Below are 24,678 nucleotides of genomic sequence, written 5' to 3' on the forward strand. Positions count from 1 at the left end.
TTAAGATGACTTAACCTTAGTGAGAGGTGTATTTCGCCAAGTGCCTGCCACTGTGGATTGGATTCTGCTTCTGTCCCTGTGAGATGATCTGCTGTCTACTTTGGTACCTAACAGAGCTGGCAGTGACAACAGCTGACTCAAAATTTTCTCTGGGAGGGTAAGCTTTCTTCCTTCTCTGACAGAAATATTACAATATTTCAAAAGAGTAAATTTGCTGAACTTTTTGTGGTGTGTAGCAAAACAATGACTAATAAACATCTTATGAACTGAATTGCTTTCCTTAGCTGTAACTTACATTGTCTCATAAGATTGGAATGGCCCAAGCTTTACATATTCTCCAAGTTATCAAAAGCCTTTATTTACAAATGAAGAAGGCAATTTTTGGTTCATTTCTGTCATTTATTCAACAAATATTTATCAAGCAACTTCTATGAACCAGACATTATTCTGGAGATACAGCAATGAGCAAAATAGGAGGAAAAAACATCCTTACCCTAGCAGTCAAACCTGGTGGAAGCAACAATAAACAAGGTAAATAGGCCATCCTATAGTCTGTTAGAGAAAGATTCAGTTCAGTTCAGTCGCTCAGTCGTGTCCGACTCTTTGTGACCCCATGCATTGCAGCACGCGAGGCCTCCCTGTCCATCACCAACTCCCGGAGTTTACTCAAACCCATGTCCATCGAGTCAGTGATGCCATCCAGCCATCTCATCCTCTGTCGTCCCCTTCTCCTCCTGCCCCCAATCATTCCCCGCATTAGGGTCTTTTCCAATGAGTCAACTCTTTGCATCAGGTGGCCAAAGTATTGGAGTTTCAGCTTCAACATCAGTCCTTCCAATGAACACCCAGGACTGATCTCCTTTAGGATGGACTGGTTGGATCTCCTTGCAGTCCAAGGGACTCTCAAGAGTCTTCTCCAACACCACAGTTCAAAAGCATCAATTTTTCGGTGCTCAGCTTTCTTCACCGTCCAACTCTCACATCCATACATGACTACTGGAAAAACCATAGCCTTGACTAGACAGACCTTTGTTGGTAAAGTAATGTCTCTACTTTTTTATATGCTATCTAGGTTGGTCATAACTTTCCTTCCAAGGAGTAAGTGTCTTTTAATTTCATGTCTGCAGTCACCATCTGCAGTGATTTTGGAGCCCCCCAAAATAAAGTCTGACACTGTTTCCACTGTTTCCCCATCTATTTGCTATGAAGTGATGGGACCAGATGCCATGATCTTCGTTTTCTGAACGTTGAGCTTTAAGCCAACTTTTTCACTCTCCTCTTTCACTTTCATCAAGAAGCTCTTTAGTTCCTCTTCACTTTCTACCATAAGGGTGGTGTCATCTGCATATCAGAGGCTATTGATATTTCTCCTGGCAATCTTGATTCCAGCTTGTGCTTCATCCAGCCCAGCGTTTCTCATGATGTACTCTGCATATAAGGTAAATAAGCAGGGTGACAATATACAGCCTTGACGTACTCCTTTCCCTATTTGGAACCAGTCTGTTGTTCCATGTCCAGTTCTAACTGTTGCTTCCTGACCTGCATACAGGTTTCTCAAGAGACAGGTCAGGTGGTCTGGTATTCCCATCTCTTTCAGAATTTTCCACAGTTTGTGGTGATCCACACAGTCAAAGGCTTTGGCATAGTCAATAAAACAGAAGTACATGTTTTTCTGGAACTCTGTTGCTTTTTCGATGATCAAGCAGGTGTTGGCAATTTGATCTCTGGTTCCTCTGCCTTTTCTAAAACCAGTTTGAATATCTGGAAGTTCATGGTTCACATATTGCTGAAGCCTGGCTTGGAGAATTTTGAGCATTACTTTACTAGCATGTGAGATGAGTGCAATTGTGTGGTAGTTTGAACATTCTTTGGCATTGCCTTTCTTTGGGATTGGAATGAAAGCTGACTTTTGCCAGTCCTGTGGCCACTGCTGAGTTTTCCAAATTTGCTGGCATATTGAATGTAGCACTTTCACAGCATCATCTTTCAGGATTTGAAATAGCTCAACTGGAATTCCAGCACCTCCACTAGCTTTGTTCGTAGTGATGCTTTCTAAGGCCCACTTGACTTCACATTCCAGGATGTCTGGCTCTAGGTGAGTGATGATTAAACATTGACAATAAATATCCCAGGTGGCACTAGTGGTAAAGAACCCACCTGCCAATGCAGAATACGCAAGAGATGTGGGTTCAATTCCTGGGTTGGGAAGACCCCCTGGAGTAAGAAATGGCAACCCACTACAGTTTTCTTGCCTGGAGAATCCCATGGACAGAGGAGCCTGGCAGGCTATGGTCCATAAGGTTGCAAAGAGTCAGACACGACTGAAGCGACTTAGCACAAGCGCACAAGCACATAAATCAAGCTAGGAAGAGAGATAGGAAGTATGTGTGTGGGTAGGGGGAGGGAGTCAAGAAGGATCTCACTGAGAAGTGACACTTGAGAAATGACCTGAAGAAAATGATAGGGTAAGATGTTAAGTTACAAAAAGAGCATTCCAGGGATAGGGAACAGCCAGGGCAACCATCCTGAGGTGAGAACACTCCTTCTGGCACATTTGAGGAGCAGCACGAAGGCCAGTGTGGCTCACTCCGCTCCACGCTTGGAGAAGGAGGTGGTCAGAAAGATCTGGGTGCTGGGTCACCGATAACCTTAGAAGTCATTACAAGGACTTTGGCTTTTCTGTATCACTTGGGAAATTATTAGGGGGTTTTGAACAAAGTGCCTTCACCTGATTTTTTTTTTTTTTTTTTAAGATTTATTTATGGTTGTGCTGGGTCTTCAGTTGCTGCATATGGGCCTTTTCCAGTTGGGTTGAGTGTGGGCTACTCTTGGTTGTAATGTGTGGGCTTCTCATTGCAGTGGTTTCTCTTATTGCAGAGCGTGGGCTCTAGGCATGTGGGCTTTGGTAATTGTGGCACATGGGTTCAGTAGTTGCAGCTCATGGGCTCTAGAACACTGGTTCAGTAGTTGTGGCACATGGGCTTAGTTGTTACCTGGCATGTGGGATCTTCCCAGATCAGGGATCAAACTTGTGTCTCCTGCTTTGACCAGGCAGATCTTTACCACTGAGCCTCTAGGGAAGCCCCTTAATTTTTGTTTTAACAGGAGCCTTTGCTGCTATGTTGCAGAAGGACTGTAGGGAAGCAGTGTGGAAGAAGCAATCCAGGTAGAAGGTTCTTAGTGGTGACTCAGACTCTGTGGTAGCAGTCGAACTGGATGAGCCAACAGGATGGACTTGATGTGCAGTGTGAGAGACAGGGGATGAGGAAGCATGACTCCACAAGTTCAGGCCTAAACAAATGGAAGAATGACTTGCTTTTTATTGAAACAGGGAAGACTGTGAAAACAGGATTATTTTTAATGGGGGAGATGAAAGGAGGGATTATCAGGATCTTAGTTTTAGACATGCTGAGTTTGAAATGGGCTTTGACACTAAATGAAGATCAGACAGAGATCCAGGAATGGAGACATAGTTTGGAATCACCAACAAATAAATAATACAGAAAATAAATAATATAAATATTTATTTATATAAATAAATACAGAAAATATATACACAAGGTTCAAGACCTGTAAATAATATAAATAATACAGAAAACCTAGAGATAGTGGAGATTACTAAGAAAGAGTGAGCATAGATATTAAAGAGAATATGTCCAAGGACTAGATGTAAAGGAACCCACACAGAAATAGAAAGTTCAGATGTATGCAGAATAAGGATATAGTATTCTGGATGTAAGAAAAGGGAGACTTTAGAGGATGGTCAGCTATGTAATGCTGCTAATATGTCCAATAAGTAAGCTCTAAGAAGTAACCTCTGATTTAGTCAGGGAGGAGGTCATTGATGACTTTCATAGTATAAAAACTCAGTTTTCTACAAATGTAGGGAAAACCCAGTTCTTTCCTACTGTGTGTTTCTTCCCTGAGTCTTCTCTGCTACTCACACAAAACATTTCACTTCTGCTCACCAGATGTGTGGAGGTTTTCCCCCACACCACCAAGCAATTTTTAGACACCAGCATTCAACTCAATTCTGACCCATCTACCCAGAGTCAGCATGATTCCATAGGAGAAGGGCTCCGTCCCACATGCCCACCCTCCCTTCCCATATACACTTCTGACACCAGTCACAAGCCCTGACCAACCAGCTGTTGATTAGAGGTTCCAGTGACCCTCTTCTTGAACTTCAGATATCATTTCCAAGTCCAAGTTGTTACCTATACTTCTGAGCGACTAGCTATAAACCAGAGGTTCCTTCGACCCCATTCTCCAGTTTAATTAATCTGTTAGAACAGCTCACAGAATTCAGGGAAACACTTGCCTATATTTACTTGTTTTTTAAGGGATATGATAGAGGATATAGGTGAACATGTAGATTGAGGAGACATATAGGACAAGGTATGTGGGAAGAGGCATGGAGCTTGCAATGACCTGTCCAGGTGTGGCACTCTCCCAGCAGCTCCAGATGAGCATCAACCCAGAAGCCCTCTGAACTCCATACTTTTCTGATTTCATGGCAGCCTCAGCACACAGGCATGTCAGTCATTAACTCCATTTTCAGCTCTTCTCCTTTCTCAAGAGAGTGAGGGCAGGGCTGAAATATTTCAGGCTTCTAATTGTGACTTCCCCATGACAAGCCCTCATTCAGGAAGCCTCCAGAGTTGCCTCATTACAACAAAAGATACTCCTATCACCCAGGAAACTACAAAGGTTTCAGGAGCTCTGTGTCAGGAACCAGGGTCCAAGACCAATATTAGAACAAGAGATGGTTCTAGTGTTCTTGTCACTTAGGAAAGTTCAAGGGTTTTAGGAGCTCTGTGCCAGCAACAGGGACAGAGACCTTCATGTATTTATATTATCTCACAGACAGGAATAGTTTTAATGGATCAAAGATTGAGAGAAGTCTGATTGGAGGGGTTCAAGTGGCAGATGAGAAATGGGAGAAAAGAATTATGAATAACTCTTTTAAGCAGGTTTGTTGTGAAGGGCAAGAGCAAGATGACGTGGCAATGGGCCAGGAGGCACTGGCCAGCCTGCTGACAGTCACATGCTGTGAGTGTGAGCATCAGCTGTGTATAGAGTCAAGGACCTCAGATGACCTTGCCTTTGGTAAACATATAGATTTTTGAAATGTTTGTCATTGATGTATTGTGCTAAAAAGAGAAAGATTAATCAAGCCAGTCTCAATGTACAAATATTCTTCCCTTTTTCACTTCTGACTTTACTCCAGTAGTTTCCTCTAGATTTTTCTTTGGAAGCTAGTTTTTATGAGTCATGTACATTTTAATTAGTTGTTTATATGCCTGCCTCCCATTCTAGCCTGACTTTCTTGAGAAGGACCATGTTTTATTTTTCTTTACATATCCATTTCTGGCCCATGGCAGATACTCTGTAAATGCTTTCTGACTGTTAAGCTCCATGCTGGCAATGTGATGTGTTTGAATGGAAAGGTCAGTGTCTTCCTAAAGCCTGCTGTTCATTTTTGAATGGAGATTCCATTTGGTCGTTTTGTTTTCTATAGAGTTCCTATGGAGCAGGCAGGGTGAGGACGGGTTCTCTGCAGCTCAGCAGCACATCTGCTGGGAATTCATCTTTGAAAAGGACAAAGAGAAAAGCACCTTCCCCGCCCTTGAAAACAGTCCTGCTGCAAAGCGATGAGAACAGTCATGTGACTGGTAATATTAATTTTCCCATCAACATTACATTTGTGCTGTGTTTTCTTTAGACAACAGAGATGATATAGGTTAAAAATCATGTCTTTTTATTAAATAATAATAGTACTTAAACTTAACTTTTAATTGATTTTAATAGTAATACTTAGATAGTCCCTGATTATTCTCACCATCTTTGAAAAATCTGCAACATAACAAAATAAAATGTAAAACTGTACAGCTCCATGATCCTAAAATGAGCATATTATAATTTATGAGTCTATTAAGAAAGATACTGTCTTTCCAGGATTGACTACATGTAGGATTGGGAATCTAACCAGATTTAGCTGTATCAGAGCTAGACTAGTAAAGTGGTTTCTAACGAGGTTAGGGCTATCTCTTTCTGAACTATATAAACGTCACTAAGTTAAGCTAGTAAGGAATTGTTTCATTGGTGAATGTGACCTGCCTGCTTATATAAGTTATTGTCTCTTCTGTCCTCTAGCCACGCAGTTAGTACCTGCAGTTCCTACCAACAGTGGTGGAGAAGTGAGCTCTTCTGAGGGCCTGTCCAACCCAGGTATGACACCTCTGTTCCTCATCTTGTAACCACTAAGAACTTCCAGTAGAGTTAGGGAATGAAGTTAGAAGCTACTTGTAATGCTCTGTACATGAAGGAGATAGATACTTTGACTCCATTTCCCACCAGAGAGGGGCTTCTCTGGTAACTCTGTTGGTAAAGAGTCTGCCCGCAATGCGCGAGATATGGGTTCAGTCTCTGGTCAGGAAGATCCCCTGGAGAAGGAAATGGCAACTCACTCCAGTATTCTTGCCTGAAAAATTCCATGGACAGAGGAGCCTGGTGGCTACAGTCCAAGGGGTCACAAAGAGTCGGACACAACTGAGTGGCTAACACCCACATTATATAGTATGAAATGAAAAATATTCTCCTCCTGAGCTCAGAGCATGAAATACAACAATCAGAATTTTAATTCTGTGATGGTACCCTGAGTACTTTTCCTATAGGTCTCCTGCTTCTCCTTATGCAATGTCAGGTTGCCATTTAGTAATCTTCTCCCCTAGAGGAACAACACATGTTAGTCAGGAATGTACCCTGGTGTGTTCAAAAGAAAACTTATATGAAGGTGTAAAGTATCATTCTTTATGCAACTGTCATAGGTGTGAATTCATAGTGTCCTAATCTAATGGTAAAAATTTACTGTGAAATATTTACTGTTATATGGTTTTATTTTGGATTCTCTCCAAATAAGTAAAATTCCAGTAAAAAAAAATAATTCAGCCTAATACTGTTTCCCAGTATTTTAAATAATAGCTATTTAGTAGCTATTATAGGTATGATAAAATTTCTTATTCCTTAGACTTAGTTAGATATAAATGAATATGATAAAAATAGAATATTACTATGTCAGTACTTTAACATGGTGATAATTTGATAGGTATAAAAATTGCTTAATATAACTTCTTAATTTTTATAATACATGTTCACAAATAGAGAAAAACTCAGATGCACCCAAGTGCTCCTGAATCATTAATCCTTAGGTGATACTTAGGAATTTAAGATTTTGACATAGAATTCTCCTTTCCTCTGTGATTAAAAACACTATCATTAGGTAACTAGTAATGATTTTTCTCGTCTTACCCAGAGTAATATCAATAACACCATTCTGTTTCACATGGAAATTTATTAAATAATATCAAACTGTATAAATGAAGTGAGAGGATTTCTGAAGTGTTAAAGAAAAGTGGCTGCTCTTTGAACTCTGCTTCATAGCCCTTTCTCCTTCTGTTCTTCCCCCCACCTCGTTTATCTCTTCTTATTTAATGCATGGCTAATTGTGAGGTGACAAATATAATTTCTTCCAAAATGCTTCTCGGTCTCTGCTTGCTTAATTCTGTTTTCTAAGTGCCATCACCACAGATTTTTCTTCTTGGCAGAAGCCTCCTTCGGCCCTGGACACGAACAGTGCTCTGTGTCCCAGCTGCCGGCCGGAGCCCCTGTCTCGGGGCGCCCTGGAACGCCTGACACTGCTGCCGCATCTCTGCCCTGTAAGTTACCTGGCCTTTCCTCAGTCTCTAAAAATGAAAGAGAAAACAACTCATGTAACAACTACAACAGTGTCTGGTACAGTGAGCATTGCCTGAATAAATGAATTTTTTTTAAAGTTCACAAGAATAGATTTAATCTAATACAATTCTGTTTTAGCAAAGGGTAGTGTCTGTCAAACAATTTTGCCCTTTTCACCATTTCCAGGAAAAATATACACGATGTCCCAAAAGGCTTAGTGAAATTTTAAGCTTTAATAACATAAGATGCTACAAACTAAGTTTATTTGAATTTCTTTTACATAATTGAATTTTAAATATTTTAAATTTTATTTTTGTTTCAATTTTGCAAACTTTAGGATTGAAAAAATTATGATAAATATATTCAAATTATAGAAAGCTAAGTAAATGTAAAAGAAATTTCAATAATTACACTTTCAAATGATATATATATATTTTAAACATACTTTGGAAGTTGTTGTATCTTCAAGCTACACTAAAGGTTTGGATATTCTGTTCTTTGAAAGTGAATTGTCTTCCCTTAGAATGTATGAAGCTGAAATATGATAGTTGCAATATAACATTTGTGAAAAGTATTAATTGTTCACAGCCCCCACTTCATTTTGTTATAGTCGTTGTTGTTGTTGTAGTAGTTCTAAAATTTGGTCATTTGACCATAGTATAAATCTATTAATACATTCAAAACAAACTTGATTTAATATTTTTTAAAGCTTGGGAAAATCTGTACTAATCAAATAACAAAAGTGTGAAAGTGCTCTTGGATGATTAGAATTTTTTTTAAAAGAATCACAGCCTTTTCTAAAACTTTTAATGACAGGAATGCATTTATTTAAGAAAGGCTACATAATGCGTGGGCTTCCCAGGTAGCACAATGGTAAAGAATCTGCCTGCCAATGTAGGAGACGCAGGGTTCAATCCCTGGGTCGGGAAGATCCCCTGGAGTAGCAAATGGCAACTCACTCCAGTATTCTTGCCTGGAGAATTCTATGGACAGAGGAGCCTCGTGGGCTACAGTTCATGGGCTCACAAAAAGTCAGACACAACTGAGCATCCACACATATAATGCTTATAACTACTAAGTATAAAACCCCAGAAAAATAATTTGAAAAGACTTTTGAAACATGTGACTCATTCTTCATACTTTAGGACCAGTTTCTCAGCGAGGACCTCATGCTTAAAATTGTGTATCTATATAAAATACTTGTGATTGTGAAGAGAGAAATAGGGAGAAAGATCAATAATTTGCTAAATGTTACCTCAGTTAATATAATTTCAGAAGAGCTTAACATATATCAAGGAGCCATCTATAAAACACACTTGCATCTAAACCATAATGGCCATTAAGTTTTCCTGGATACATTTTTTAAATTATGTAAATATGCTCTTACTATATAGATGTCATATCTATATAGTTACTTTAAAGGAATAATATTGTACATTGGCATCAAAATAACTATTTCATGTCACAATAAAGACTTGTATGTATAAGTATGTGCATATATTTATATATATAAATTTACTTAAAGTCAAATTATTTTTTCTTAGTAATCTACTTTTCAATTTATAACAAAAATGTTGTTAAAATTCCCCGTATTTATTAAAAATCACAAATGGCATACTAGTCTGTCCATATGCTTAAAGATAAATACATTTTAAGTATTTCAAATATTCTTGAAATATATTAAACTTTTTGTTAAATTTTGTGGATGTGCAGATCACTACAATTCAATGCTACACTACTTTTTTTTCTCCCTCAGTTGGGGCAAAATTAAACTTTGTTCAGCTGCTATTGTGTAGGTGGGGGTTCTGAATTATATTCAAATAAGCAGATATCCAGAACCTCAATCGTTGGTTTACATTTACTTTCAGAACTAGTGTGGACACTAACCACTTAGGATGGCTCCTTGTCTTTCACCCTGTTGGCTATTTGTTGTTAGAACTAAGAAATAATGATAAAACCATTTTATTCAACAAAATATTAACCACAGCTATTGAAAAGAATCACACACACACACACACACACACACACACACACACATTGATATGGGACAACCTTTAAGATACAGTTGAGTGGAGAAAGAAAAGTTGAAAACATCAGATACAGGATGCTTCCATTTATATTAAATAAACCAACAAGAAAGAGAGAAGGAAATATATGTATATCTGCTTAAAAGGTATATGCTCATTATACTTTGATAATACAGAGCAAAGAAAACTTAATGGAAGTTGCCTCTGAGAATCAAACTCGATAGGAATTAAAATTAATTTTCATAGGATAATACTTATTTTATTATTATCTTAAAAATTATATTAAGCATCTAAGTAAGTGGCTTTTAACCTTGGTTACACACTAGAATCACCCAAAGAATCTTAAAAATTCTTGGTCCTGTCCTTCAGAGATTCCGATTTAAACAGTAGAGGTGAGCATCAGTATTTTTAGAAGATGCTCAGACAGTTCTCAATCATAGTACTGATAACTACTGAGTCAAACTTTGTAATTACACTTGTAGACTATCTAAAAATTTGTCTTCTTTTTGTTTACATTTATTGCTATTGGATCAAGGTAAAAGTCATTTAAATTGAAAGATACATTCTTAAATGAAATATATAACTTGAAGTTTTTAAGCTTAAATAACCTTTTTTCTACCACAAAGAAAACCTAGAGTGATAGCATATTATTTTTAGAAATGCATGTCTGAGATAATCTGATTATACATTAACATAATTATTCACCATTAGACAAGTATTTTACTATTAGCTTTGAATCAGAATTTAAAAGAGTCCAACCAATTATTATTTTAAAAATACCTTCCTTGCCAGAATTGCATAGGATGAATGAGACAAATTAATATTTAGGATTATATCCTCATTTCTTTGTAGCTGGAATAAGCTCTGATTATAGCCTTGAAGAGATAGATGAAAAGGAAGAACTGAGTGAAATGCCTAAAGATGAGGCTGAAAATACTTCTCTTAAGTCACAAGACATTCCTACTGTATCTACTGATACAATAAATACACTGAAAAATGATCCTGACTCAGCCCCTGGCAGTGCTACTGGAGAGTCCTCACAAAACTACAAAGAAGAAAAACAAGGAACTAGAAACACAGATGAACAGTAAGTAGTCTGTATGCCAGAAGTGGTGGTGGTGCTTTGTTTAATTGATAGTAGTCTTCTGAGATACAGAAATGATATTTTAAACACAAGTGAAGTCATTTCTCTAGTTTATACTTTATCCCTTTTACCATCATTAAAAAAATTTTATTCATAGAGTATCTATTTACATGTGATTGGTTTTAAATAAAAGCAAGTCCAACCGTTTTGGTGTCCCTGTGGCAGATAAACCACAATATGTAGTTATTTTGTATGAATATTATTAGCATTTTTGTTTGTGTTGTGTTTGTTTTGCCTGTTACCTATTTGGCCTAACTGAAATATTTGATCTCAATTTTCACCAAATACTCCTAAAGAACTTTTACGGACTGGTTTATAAAACAATTCTGCATATTAGAATATGATGTTAAGCCACTAATCATTTTTACAGTCAATTTTATGAAGCAGAGCATGCACTTTCTCCTTGGTTCTAGAAATAGAAAGTTATAATAAAGTACACTTACATTCTGTTAGAAATACTACACTAGGAATAAAGATGAAATCAAGAACGTAAAACAAATGATTTTATTGAAGTTTTACTATAATTTGCATGAGATTGTCTCCAAATTAAACTCCTCTATCATTAAAAAAAAAAAAAAACAACAGTGAAGTTAATTCACATTCTGACTTGCCTCAAGGTGACCTTGCCAGATGTAAGGGAATGTCTATGAAAGTAAATTTCATTTAGCTCCTTTTTCTTTAAAAGATAATAATTGATAATAACAAAAAGATACTCTCTTGGGGAAAGTGTCCATCTTACCAAGCTTCTAATAATCTTTCTTTGTTACAGGGCCACGTATGAAAGCTAATGTTTCATAGCACCATTTCCTCTTACCTGTATTTTTTCTTTGCTATTAAATTTCCAGTATTTGGCAGAAAAAGACGATTATTCCAGTCTGTCTTTGGAAATTATTGCCTGTTTTATTGTTGTGTGAGTGTGTGTTTGAATAGTATCATATATAATATACAATATCATTTTTACAGAAGGCCACACACTATGGTATGTAATTCAAGCGACAAAGAGAGGGTAGTTGACAGTGTAGGAAACCTGAAGTCACTGGACCCAAACCAAGAGAAAGGTGAGTTCCATAAGCACTAATAACTAACACTTTCATAGCACTTACTATGTGTCAAGGACCTTTCTTAAACACTTTATATTAGCTCATTTAATCTTGTATATGAACTCATTTATGGGTATTGTTACTTTAGTCCCATTTTACAGATGATTGATCCACAAAGATATTATATAACTCGCCTGAGGTCCCACAGTAAGTGGTAGACCTCAGATTTGAACTCAGGCAGTATGTGTTCAATATGTGTTGATTCCAAAATTTGCTTCTCACTACCATGTGTTCTGATGTTGTTGTTGTTAAATCTTAGCGGTTATCTAACTTGGCTCTGAATCTTACCATTGTATACTCTGTGCATACTTATGATCTACTTCTCCTTTTCCCTTCTACTGACTCCCTAACTCAAGCCTGTTTTATTTCATAGTCAAGTTGATATACCTTGGGTAAAACTTGTCTGCCTGATATTTCAGGCTCAAGCCATCTAATCATGTAATAAAGTTTACCAGTATTTCCCACTCCTCCTCCCATACCTCCAGATCAAGGTAGTTTATTCTTTCTCATGATATATATATTTCACTCAGTTCTATCATTAGGCCTATGGTTATTTTATTATTGTCTTTGTCTGGAAAATAATCTTCACCCACTCAACTATTATGCAAATCCTGCCACTTCATTTATTCCGTTGTTTGACTGCTGGAAGCCATGTAGTTCTGTATCTCGACTACTTGACTAGATTGGACAGTCTTCGATCAGAGAAATTATATCTGATACTTTGTTTGAATTCCTTATGGAACCTAGCAAAATACTGAGATAACAGTTAAAATATATAGTTAGGATTGAATTTCAGAAAAATGATACTATACAAATCAGAATTGCAGTGAATACACAATGGTATTTTAAGGGGATATGAAGGAAATGGCTTATTCTCAAGTCCAATCTATTCTGTTAGTACTTAAAACTAGGTTAAGATCCATAGAAAACAGATATCTATATATATATATAGATAGATAGATATATACGTATATAAATCCAATAGGTATTGGATTATCCCAATGTCACAAACAAGATAGATGTATATAGATATGTCATTTTATATATGTGGTATGTGTTGGTTAATTTGAATACGAATGTCTTTGATTCATTTTCCTTATGGTCAATCACCTCCTGAGATACAAGTGTACAACTTATATACTTGTATATAATTTCCCCCTGTTTTCTTCTTGACACAGCTTTTTAACAACATATACTATGATGGCAATAGCATCTGTATTGAGAAGATGTGATTTAAAAGCTGCTTACTGTTTAAAATCATAGTAAAATTAAATCATTTTTGCAAAGATCTGGGTATCATATTAGTATTAGGGTCCCAAGCACATTTCTGTAATATACTTATTTTGATTTGCACTTGATTTACAATGACCACTGTCAACTCTGGGTGGTTTTTAAAATAATTTTTTATCCTTAGAACTAATTTTATTCTGCTTTTCTCTGTTTTTCTTTAAACCTAAACTGTGCACTTATATAAATTATCCTTTCATCAGGTTGTTGATGTTCGCGTCAGTTTTGAGTAGGGGAAAGGATAGTATATAGTACAAAATATACATTCTCCCTCTACTGGCCATTCCTGAAAAATGGTCTGTCCATTCATTGACATTTTGTTTGCATTATCAGCAGATATGTAGCAGGATGGACAAGCTAATGAATTCAGTAGTGATTCTAGGTTTCCAGGCCTGACAATCATTGAAAATTTTGAAATTTTGGTGAGAAATTCAGTAGATAATGGTAAAGTAATTATAACCCACAGAAAATGTGAACAAGTTCTAAAACCAATAAATTAGGATTTATTATAGGGAATTTCATTTAAAAATATATTTTTATAATGATTTACCTTCTTTTAGAAAGTGTTTCCATTCTGTAACTGGGATATATCTATATTCAGTGGAAAATGAGAAATAAGCAAGAGGAAAGGAAATACATTTAGGCTCCTTTTTTTCTTTTCATTTTTCACAGAGGATCCATTTTATATTTTAGACAGTGAACTTTATCTTATAGGTGAAGGTGAGTGATTATAAAACCATAGAGAAATACTTGACATCCTTTCACAATTTGATTTCTAAGGCCCACATTTCACTTGTGCTGTGCAAACTGTCATATCTGAAAGGAAAGGCCACCAAGGATTTTGAAGAAGAGAGCTAGCTGGTTATTCAGAAGAAATGATTCTTCATGGTACTTGACTAGAGGAGCACAGTATATATAAATCACTTGGCTCAGTACAAGACACATGGTGCACATTCATAAGCCTGTGTTTCCTTCCAGATGCCTCATTCCAACTCTTTGCCATCATGTTGTTGGCTGGAAACTGTTGCTTTGTTAACCTAGATACTGGCAAATGATTTTTGTTTTCAGGAGGTCTGAATTAAAATTAAGAGGAAAAGTAGTGTCGGGAGAGGGAAGTTTGTTTTCTCTACCCGGATTCTGACATGAGAAAAATAAAGTTATCTTTTCTCACAGAGGAAAAAATAAAAACCCACATGGTTGTTTTTAATGTAGCTGAAACCACCCATATTGTGACTGAAAACAAAATCCTCTACAATTATTTAGCAAGGACACCTAATTAGTAAGACGACAAACTTAGGTTGTTTTTATTTCAGCTCTTAAAGGTAAGGTTTTGTGGTCTGCCTTAATTAAAACTGATAACATTAAAAGGGAAACAATCCTAACAAATGCTAAGTATGAACTATAAATATACTAGGGATTATAGAAAAGACAGAATCAAAATGGAAAAAAACAGAATAAAAACATTTTTTAAAATTTGTCAGTGTCTTTTTGTCATTCTTAACAATGACTGAAATATGGTCTTTACTTAAAATCATAGCTATCTTCTATGAGTACTTGTTTATGGTCTTTACTTAAAATCATAGCTATCTTCTATGAGTACTTGTTTTGGGCAATATGGTATCCTAATAAGCATGTTACATAAGTGATATATAATACATAGTTTTGTTTTTGACATCTGAGGCCCAAACGGGGTGAGTAACATGATGTGGCCTATACAGATTGTAATTAGTCAAGCTGGATTCCTGACTCACGTCTCTATGATCCCAAAGTCCATGCCACTTTCTCTTTATGCCATTACTTGTATAATTACTGTATAACTGGTGAGCTGAATATTTATCTGTAGAATTCAAATCAACCTGTTCACTTTGGTGGAGGATGGGTACTGAAAATTTGTTTCTATTTTTTTCATATACTTTATTTTTTTTCTCAGTAGATCAACATGAAATGACTGTCATTCCAACAAACATAGAAAATAATATGAAAAATGGAGTGAGGAGAACAGAAGTCAATGTAGCAGGTGTCGCCAAAAATAACAATGTGGACATAGAAGTTGACAGACTATCAAATTATCAGGCATATAAAACTGATACTGCTGGACATTACAAAGAAAATCATCTTCCTGTTTCATCAGCACCAGATCAAAACCTGATTCAACCCAGTGCAGAAAAGACAAAAATGCAAGATGCAGCAATTCAGACAATCCCTTCCTGTGACAGTTTTGATGGGGATCAGCAAGATCATAATTTGTCTCACGTCAAAGTTGATGAAAGTGTGCAAACTTCAAGTAATAACAAATCAACTCAACGTTCATCTTTAAGCCCACAAGATTCTATAGATAACTCAGGAGAATTCAGGAGTCAGGGCCCCCTTGTTGTACATACAGAAGAGCAACTCACCATAAAAGATCCAACTTGTGCACATGGTAATGACAATCTTTTGCTTCCTGTAGACGGAACTGATAAAAATTCAACAGCTTCTTATGTAAAGAATTATCCATTTTACAGACAAGATTATAATCCCAAGCCAAAACCTTCAAATGAAATTACAAGAGAGTACATACCCAAAATTGGGATGACTACTTATAAAATAGTGCCTCCCCGATCCCTAGAAATATCAAAAGATTGGGATTCAGAAACCATAGGGTATAAAAATGATCAGGAGATACATACTTTAGGGAAAAAGGACACTTATGAGAATGTGAGAGAAACTACAATCCAAACAGAAGATCTTGTCATTTCTGAAAGCCCAAAGGAGTCACAAGCAGACCTGAAATCAAAGCCTACCCTGAGAACAGAGCATCAGATGCAAAGTGACGAGAGCTTTACCCGCAGCACAATGATGAATCCTCTGAAACCTACTCCCAGAATGACGAGCGACACCGGCACAGCTCCTTTTGCGCCAAAATTGGAAGATATAAACAATATTTTGGAGTCAAAATTTAAATCGCGGGTTTCAAATCCCCACTCCAAACCAAGTGCTTTTTTCTTGAAGATGCAAAAAAGAGTTTCAGATCATTATGTGTCATCTGCAGCCGCCAAGAGAGTTCAAGCTGCCTCTAATCCTGCTCCAAAGGAATTAATAAAGAAAGAGGTGGAAAGAGATACAATACCTCCTCCAGAGCCAGCTCTTTCTCCCTTAAGTAAAACTATTCAATCTCTTCCACAGCCACACATTCAAAACACTGATGATGACAGCAATCAGAAGCCTACTGAAACCTCTCCTCCTCCTCTCGTGGCCTCTCTGCCACCTCCTTCTCCTCCCGTGGCCTCTCCCCTCCCCCCTCCTCCCGTGGCCTCCCCCCTGCCCACTCCTCCCGTGGCCTCTCCCCTCCCCCCTCCTCCCGTGGCCTCTCCCCTTCCCCCTCCTCCCGTGGCCTCTCCCCTTCCCCCTCCTCCCGTGGCCTCTCCCCTTCCCCCTCCTCCCGTGGCCTCTCCCCTTCCTCCTCCCTCTCTGGCCTCTCCCCTTCCCCCTCCTCCCGTGGCCTCTCCCCTTCCCCCTCCTCCCGTGGCCTCCAAACCTGTTCCTCTTCCCAAGAGTCAGTTAGCAACACTAAATCTGAAAACTCTGAAAACTTTTGGTGCCCCACGACCATACTCCAGCTCTGCTCCTTCACCGTTTGCCCTCGCTGTGGTGAAACGGTCACAGTCTTTCAGCAAAAGCAGTACAGAGTCATGCAGTGAGGAAGTCAAGGGTGCCTCTGCCAGAACTCCAACTGATGCAGAGAAAGGGAAGATTCCTTCTGTAAATACATTTGAGAACATGCCACAAGTAGGTGTGAGTGATAAGGTAAATGTAACCTTTTATAAAATAGGGGATTCTTAACAAAATGACTTAAATGGGTTTAACAAGCATGTGTGTTACTTAATTCATAATCTACAATCAAGATGCTGTAGGGAAAAAAAACGAGTAGTAATACATAGAATCTTATTATTTACTCTTAGTCATTATAATTCATATAATTTAATCAGATATTACTATAAGGTCATTATATAATCACCTCCATTAGCAAATATTTAAAGTTTCTTTGCTCATACATTTGTATAGTGTACTATAGTTCTGACTAGTTTTCTGGGTTTTGCTTATCTGTTTGTTGAAAACTTTCCTGGATGTCCTGGTTTACTTTATTTTCTTCTCCAATTCTCCATAATGGCAAAATAAATTGTTTTAATTATATAAAAACATAAGCAGCATCAAAGACTAGATAAAATAACCAAACATATCTCAGCCCTGCACTTTCTATCATATACACTCAACCTGAGCTTACCAAACATTGTTATATATAATTTAAATTAAAACCAGAGTTTAAATATGTAATTTTCTAAATTTCCCATTTTGTTAATTCAGTGTTAACTTTCCAGTTATATGTATGTTGACCAAAATATCACTTAACCACCATCTAACCTTAGTGATGTGCAAAAAGGAGAATCTGTTGACTTCATGTTGGATCAACTAAATGATATAATTTGCTAGATTCAAGTAGTATAGTCAGAGGATGCAATTCACAGTATGAATTACGATAATCCCCATGCAATTAAAAAAAAATACATTGTGTACTTTTTCTGATAGTGTTTAAAGAATACTTTCATATTTGTATGACAGTTCCAGAAGTATTTTATACTATTTTTTCAAACACTCCCAGAGTAACAGAACATTAACCATGTTGCCAAGTAAAGATTTTTCCATAATTTAAAAAAATACCTTGAAAAATATTTCTTTATATTTTGCATTTATGTTTATTTCTTTGATATATCAGGAAGAGATATATGATCTAAAGATTAATTCTTTACTTGGGAGCAAAGCCTGTGTTTTTCACTTAGAATGGAATACCATTTCTAAACAACAGAAGCTTGATTTAGATAATACAGTTTTTGAGCCATTGCCTGAGTTCTGTTTAACTCATCTTTTATAAAGATGTTTATTTGGCAGTTTGAAAAAGACATTTTTAAGATTGTTTGAATACAGTTGCCAGTGAAATCAGTTACTAAATATTTCTTTCTAAGAAGTTTAATTAAATTTTGATTCTTAAATTTGGAAATTTCTAATATCTATTTTCAGTCTCATGGGAAAAATAAAACATGGGCATCACTTCGTCCCAGTGACTTCCAGAAAGACAAAATAAGCTGTTACATAGTCATTAATACTCCTTTATTAGAAGATGTGTTAGGTTCAACCAGTATGAAATTGCCAGTATTTTTCCATTTGTACCATCAAAAATAACTTCATAATACTAATATTATTGGAACTATGGTTTTTTTGTGTTTTTTTTTTTCAAATCTGTGGATTTTTATTATTACTTTGTCTCTTCTAACTGACTCTATTGGAGAAATCAGCATTATTTCATTTACTCAAGGACAGTAAAATTACCACTGCATTTGTGAAACAAAGAGACATATCACTTTTCTTCCTTAGCCTCCTGAGTTCAAAATGAGGGAGAGTAAGGCCATCATCTTCCAGCTGAGCCTGACATCAGAGATAACTCAGTGTATGAGAAAATAGTTTAAAACAGCAGTGTAGCAAATGGGGGTTCTTAAAGAGCTATTGATGATGAAAGTGTTTTGAACATTGGCCCGTTCTTCACCTAGTATTCATCTAACTTTCACAATTATTTTTATAGGAAAATAACTCTGTGCATAATGAACAGAATCCTCAAATACCATCTCCAACTGACTGCCCGTCGTTCACCCTTAAGAGACAAAGTTCTTCGACATTCCAAAGCTCTGACCCAGAACAGATCCGACAGAGTTTGCTGACTGCAATTCGTTCTGGAGAGGCTGCTGCCAAATTGAAAAGGGTAAGTTTTCTTTATCATATGGGTGACATTGGGTTTATTTTCAACACTGTCAAACTAATACTTAGGGGAAATTGTTTTCTGGCTTTTAAATCTGAATAGGGAAGATGCCAGAAGTTCCTCTTTTATGTCAAGGGTCACTTTTGAAGTAGAAGCTGAGAGAGTCCAGAGTATTACACATCCTTAAAACTATGTCAGGTCTATTTTCCAAAACATGGGCCAGGTGCAGAAAGCAAGTTTTGCTCATTATTATATAACTATATATAGAAAGTGCTCTGGACTCTCATTTTAAGAACCTGTTAGCACAGCAAGAAAGAGTCTTTTGGAAAGAAAGTCCCTCCTTTACTCCAGAAAAGCTGTGCTATTGTAAGAGCCTGGAAGTTTTCAGTCCTGGCTCCTATAGTAATCAGTTACTACTGTACTGACTGGCTGGTTAGGGGGGAGGAGTTTTATAGGCTAAACTAAAAAAAATGTAGGGAAAATCTAGGGAATTTAGATGAGATCTAATGCAGAAATTCAAGTCTTAATAATGTACTGCCGGAGTCTAGCGTCTACTGATATGTGAGGGAGCAAGGTGATGCCCTCCATTCTCGGGTAACCACCAGAAAGCAACACAGGGAGTTATTTCAGATGAGTTTCCTCTTTGTCGCCCTCATCCTCTGAAACAGGATATAGTGAAGCCTTGAGCGTGGCATCATGACTTGGACTTCCAGAGGCTGCAGTCTCCCCAAATGTCTTTCTTGTTCTTCCCTTAGTCATCTTGGTTGCAAGTTCCTCAACACCAAGACAAGAAAAGTACTCATTATTTCACTGACTCCCTAGGCATTTCATTTTGTGAATTGCTTTTCTAATCATTTTAGAAGCTATTTAGAGAAGAGTAAGAGACTTGTTGAGCAAATCACTGAACTCAACAAAAATGAAATTTGCGAAGGAACAGAAATGCTGCAAAGATAGAAAAAGGGGGAGCCATTTGTGAGTGTCAGTCAGTTTCCTCGTGGGTTTCAGTGGAGCCCTGAGTGACGGCTGTTTGTCCAGAGGACTGAGCATTCCCATCTGGGCACACATGGTGACAAGGCAAAATATTGTGTGCTGTCAGGAGTGGAGGAAACACAAAGGAATAATTCAGGGGGGTAGGTCTGAATGTCGTAGAATTTTTGTAGAGTTTGAGTTTAGGTCCCAGGCAGCAAACAGCACCAGCAAAAAGGAATATTAAAATTGGTATTTCACAGGTCATGACATTTATACTTTTGGGGGGAAATATGTTCCTGTAGATAAATTGTACATTCTCATTCATGAAAATAATTCTAATTGTTTCTAATCTTATAAATTAAGGATAGTTTCAAAGTTCTCAATTCAAAAATTTGATAAGCATTTTTTAAAAACAGAAAAATACCAAACACTGTACTAGATACTGAGGATACAAAATTGAGTCAAATGAAGCCTCTGCCTTCTGGGTGTTCAGAGCCAGGGATTGAGAACAGTGGTTCCTCAGGCTCACGGCAGAACAGAAAATAACTGCAGTATCTTTGTATTAAGTCAGTGGATGTGTTATTAATAATCAGTTTCAATGAACTAATTGCAGAAAATAGTGCATTAAGTTGGAAATGCCTTTTAGGCCAACAGAATCATACAGGCAGGCAGCTGTACACTTGGTGTGTTATGGGCCCTGATTTGGCAGTCTCTTCACAGATAAAGCTCTCATTGCTTCCAGAACGCGCTGGATGTGAATCAACACAGAAAGCAGGCCCTAAATGATGATCCTATAATTGTATCCTATTTATTACTCATTACTTTAGGTTCTATTGAATCTAAATTTTCTCTCTTTCAGTAGGAGGTTATTGATAGCTCTGACTCTCTATAGTGCCAGCTCCTAAATTCTGTTTAAGGAAAATCCCTTACATAATCCTTTTTCTCCCTCTAAAGAAAGACACGGGGTCTAGTGGAGTTTATGATATCTATATGCCATGATTAACATCTTCACTTCTAGTTATATATGCTAAAAAGGTGTTTCTATGTGCCAAGACTCAAGAATACTGTTTGTAATAGCTCCAAATACATATAACCTTAATATCCAAAAATAGTAGAATAAATAGTGGTATATTTAAAGCATGGACTATCAAATGGCAATAAATTGGATAAGAAATACTAAAGATAACAATAAAAGATATGTGTAAAGTTGACGGCATGCAAAACTAAATTATATAGTGATACATGCATAGGTGGCAATTATTCCTAAAAGTTGGGAAGTAATTACAAAAGTCACAATAGGGTTACTTCCAGAGGGGAAGAAAAGGGGTTGCTAGAGGTTTATTGGAGCAAGACTGGAACACAATTTAAGAGGGAACCAAAAATATTAGTAATCAGGATAAATACTGTACTTTCTTTTTTAAAAGATATATCTTAATGCAATATTTTTAAATATAAAAATTAATGCAAAAATCCATGATAAAGTCAAAATTTTAAATAAAGACAAGATCAGTAGGGAGCTGGAGGTATTCTTTCTCTTGACCTGGGTGGTGGGCTACATATATGTCTGTTTTCATTATGCTGTTTAATGCACGTCTCTGTACATGTATTATATTTCAAAAAACTGCAGAAGGTGGTAGAAACAGACACAAGGCTCTAATTTCTTACGCTTTTTTCCTTCCCTACGCTAATTTTCGTATGCTTAAATCCCATATTTCTGTGCTGTTCTGAACATTTCTCTTGGTTTGTTTTAAATTCTAACATTTCTTTTATAGAACAACAGTTATAGTGCCAAACAAAATCTCCAGTGATTTTGACAGTGGGTTTAGACTGTTCATCAGAAAGTTGGCTCTGTGTTAGCCTGTATTTTGGCACCCAAATGTTCACTTTAACTCCAGGTACCAACCTGCCTCATGGCTCTTGTTCATACTTGAGCAATTAACCTTCATTATATAGTTGGTTCACATTAGAACAATTATCTAGTTGATTGCTCTAGTGTAAATGTAGTCATGAATTTTCATGTTTCTGAAGGCTTTTTTTCCTGTACCTTACCCCCATCTCATATAACCTGCATATAATCATGGTGATTTGTCTTGTCTTCATATAAAGCATTACTACATCCAGCACAGTAGTTTATAAAATGTGTTTTATGTTAAGATATATATATATATATATATATATATGTGTGTGTGTGTGTGTGTGTGTGTGTTTGTGCTTAGTTGCTCAGTCGTGTTGGATTCTTTGCGACCCTATGAACTGTAGCCTGCCAGACTCCTCTGTCCATGGGATTTCCCAGGCAAGAATGGGTTGCCATTTCCTACTCCCAGAAGCTGTACAGCGCAGCCAAAAAAAAAAGACTACACAGAATTTGTGTGAAAGAACCATAGCGTATTTGCTCCTTACTGGTAGACATTTAACTGGATTCTAGTTTTTTTACCCTATAAATGATGTTGCAATGAGCACCTTTACTTGTAGATATTTAGAACCATCTGTATGTTTTTTACGGAGAAGGCAATGGCACCCCACTCCAGTACTCTTGCCTGGAAAATCCCATGGATGGAGGAGCCTGGTAGGCTACAGTCCATGGGGTCGCTAAGAGTCGGACACGACTGAGCGACTTCACTTTCACTTTTCCCTTTCATGCACTGGAGAAGGAAATGGCAACCCACTCCAGTATTCTTGCCTGGAGAATCCCAGGGATGGCAGAGCCTGGTGGGCTGCCGTCTATGGGGTCGCACAGAGTCAGACACGACTGAAGCGACTTAGCAGCAGCAGCATGTTTTTTAAATGCTTAAACCAAATTTTCTCTGTTTTACTTTACAAAGAATGTGAGACCTGCAGTTTTGGCAAGAATTACAACAATAACCCCTCACACACAGACTTTTCAGACCAAGACCGCATAGCAAAAAGCCATTACCTGTCCGTTGGCTGTACTTGGAAAGTAATCCCACATGAGTACTGAAAAGGATGCAGACAAGTGTCTTCCTCTGTGGCAACTTGTTTTCCTTAGCTGTTTTGTTTCAGGTGGATGGTTGTCAACCATTCTACTCAGTCTTGGGTTCCTAAGATAGTCAAGAAAACTGATTAGTTTGGATTACTTATCTTTGTTTAGTAAAAGGCAAGAAATGAAGCACCAGGAAACCAAAGCCAACTAAATTTGCCAATTTCATTTTCCTTTCCACTAACTTACTCTGTTGCTAGGCAGAATCTGGCCTTTTGTACTTTAGTTCTCTGCTTGGGAGAAGAGGATCATGTTTGGTTAGGAAGCTAAGCTAGTCAAATTATAATCAAGAGATAAATCATTTTTCTTAAAATATTGTTATATTTTACATGTAATATTTTAAAATACTATATCTGCTTACTATGCAGAATCCAGATAATTTTCTTCTATATTCTTATAATGTTGGAATTTCAAGCTATTTAGGAAATTTGGTTTTAGTGTTTTTTACTTACTTACAGCTTGTAAATAGGAAACTTTGCCATAAAATTTTGGAACTTAGGAATATATTTGCAGTTTTGGCAGAACAGTCACAGGTTTGACATTTTTAGCCCTTCAAATGAAGGCATTTTAAAAACCAAAGCTATTTTTTCTTATAAATAAGGGGTACCTGGGAGAGTAACTTCAAGTTAATATCTATCATCAATATGAAAATTACAGAATTCATTGCTGTGTGGGATTCACTATATTTTTCTACATTCTCCAAGGTACTTTGAGGGAACCAGGATTAATCTAGCTAAAAATGCGCTTTAACAGCTTGGCCTGCAGTCTGTTGATGCTCTTGTCCTTTGAGTTGATTTGGTAATTTTGTAAAGACTAAGATGTGTTAATGGATTATTTAACTTGTTTGTTGTGGAAATAGCTAATTTTTAATTTCATGGTAAAATGAACATTTATTCTTGATTATTTGAAATTTATTGAATAACATGAAATGTTACTATTTACAATTAAGCAGAAATTAAAATGTTGGTAATTGATGAAAATTCAAAATTAGATAGCTGTCCCATTTTTACATTGATGGCTGCAAAGTGTGTTTCTTTCTCTTAGGTTACAGTTCAATCAAATACAATATATGTGAATGGGAAGTCAAGACTCAGCCATTCTATGTCCCTTGATGCCCCGGGTGACCATTAAATGTTGCCCCGCCACACTTCACCACCTCTACTGCGCAGAACAACTTCATACTGATGGAGAATGATAGCAAATATATATTCAGATATACACTAATATATTATCTATTAGAGCATAAGAACTTGTGCTGTGACTTTTAATGCCAAAAGAAGAATTACCAGAATTTATAATTTATAATAATAAGTTTGGCCTTTTTTGCCTTAAGAACTGAATGTGCTGCTTCAGAACTTTAAGACAAGCTGTTAATAACTCATTTTTTCAAATGAGAAATAGTCATTTTTTGTTGATTTCACTTATTTTTCACTTATTAACACATTATCTTCAATGGTGACTTAGACAAAAGGATAAATTAGGATTCATAGACTTATTTATGTGACACCTAAAGAGCTAGGCAAACACAGATCTGACATTTGCTGCCTCAACGTTACAGTTTAATTGGAAATGTTTTTAAGTTATATTAAAGCCTATTTGTGCTGAAAGTTTGATCTAGAAATCTAATG

At 36.8% G+C, this 24,678-nt stretch overlaps 1 protein-coding gene across 1 annotated transcript in view; it reads left to right on the forward strand.

Annotated features, from left to right (window-relative positions):
- Positions 1-24,326, forward strand: part of COBLL1 (cordon-bleu WH2 repeat protein like 1) — a 187,180-nt gene extending 162,854 nt beyond the window's left edge. The window contains exons 9-16 of the mRNA XM_081581254.1: positions 5,522-5,675; positions 6,157-6,231; positions 10,617-10,851; positions 11,872-11,966; positions 15,226-16,512; positions 16,789-17,081; positions 18,910-19,086; positions 24,095-24,326. Coding sequence (XP_081437380.1) covers positions 5,522-5,675; positions 6,157-6,231; positions 10,617-10,851; positions 11,872-11,966; positions 15,226-16,512; positions 16,789-17,081; positions 18,910-19,086; positions 24,095-24,181 — 2,403 coding nt within the window. The 3' untranslated portion in view covers positions 24,182-24,326. The remainder of the gene's footprint in view (positions 1-5,521; positions 5,676-6,156; positions 6,232-10,616; positions 10,852-11,871; positions 11,967-15,225; positions 16,513-16,788; positions 17,082-18,909; positions 19,087-24,094) is intronic.
- The last annotated feature ends 352 nt before the right edge of the window (positions 24,327-24,678 follow it).

This window comes from Giraffa tippelskirchi, chromosome 3, assembly GCF_054371585.1.
Source record: "Giraffa tippelskirchi isolate mGirTip1 chromosome 3, T2T-mGirTip1v1.2.pri, whole genome shotgun sequence".
NCBI classification, from domain to species: domain Eukaryota; kingdom Metazoa; phylum Chordata; class Mammalia; order Artiodactyla; family Giraffidae; genus Giraffa; species Giraffa tippelskirchi.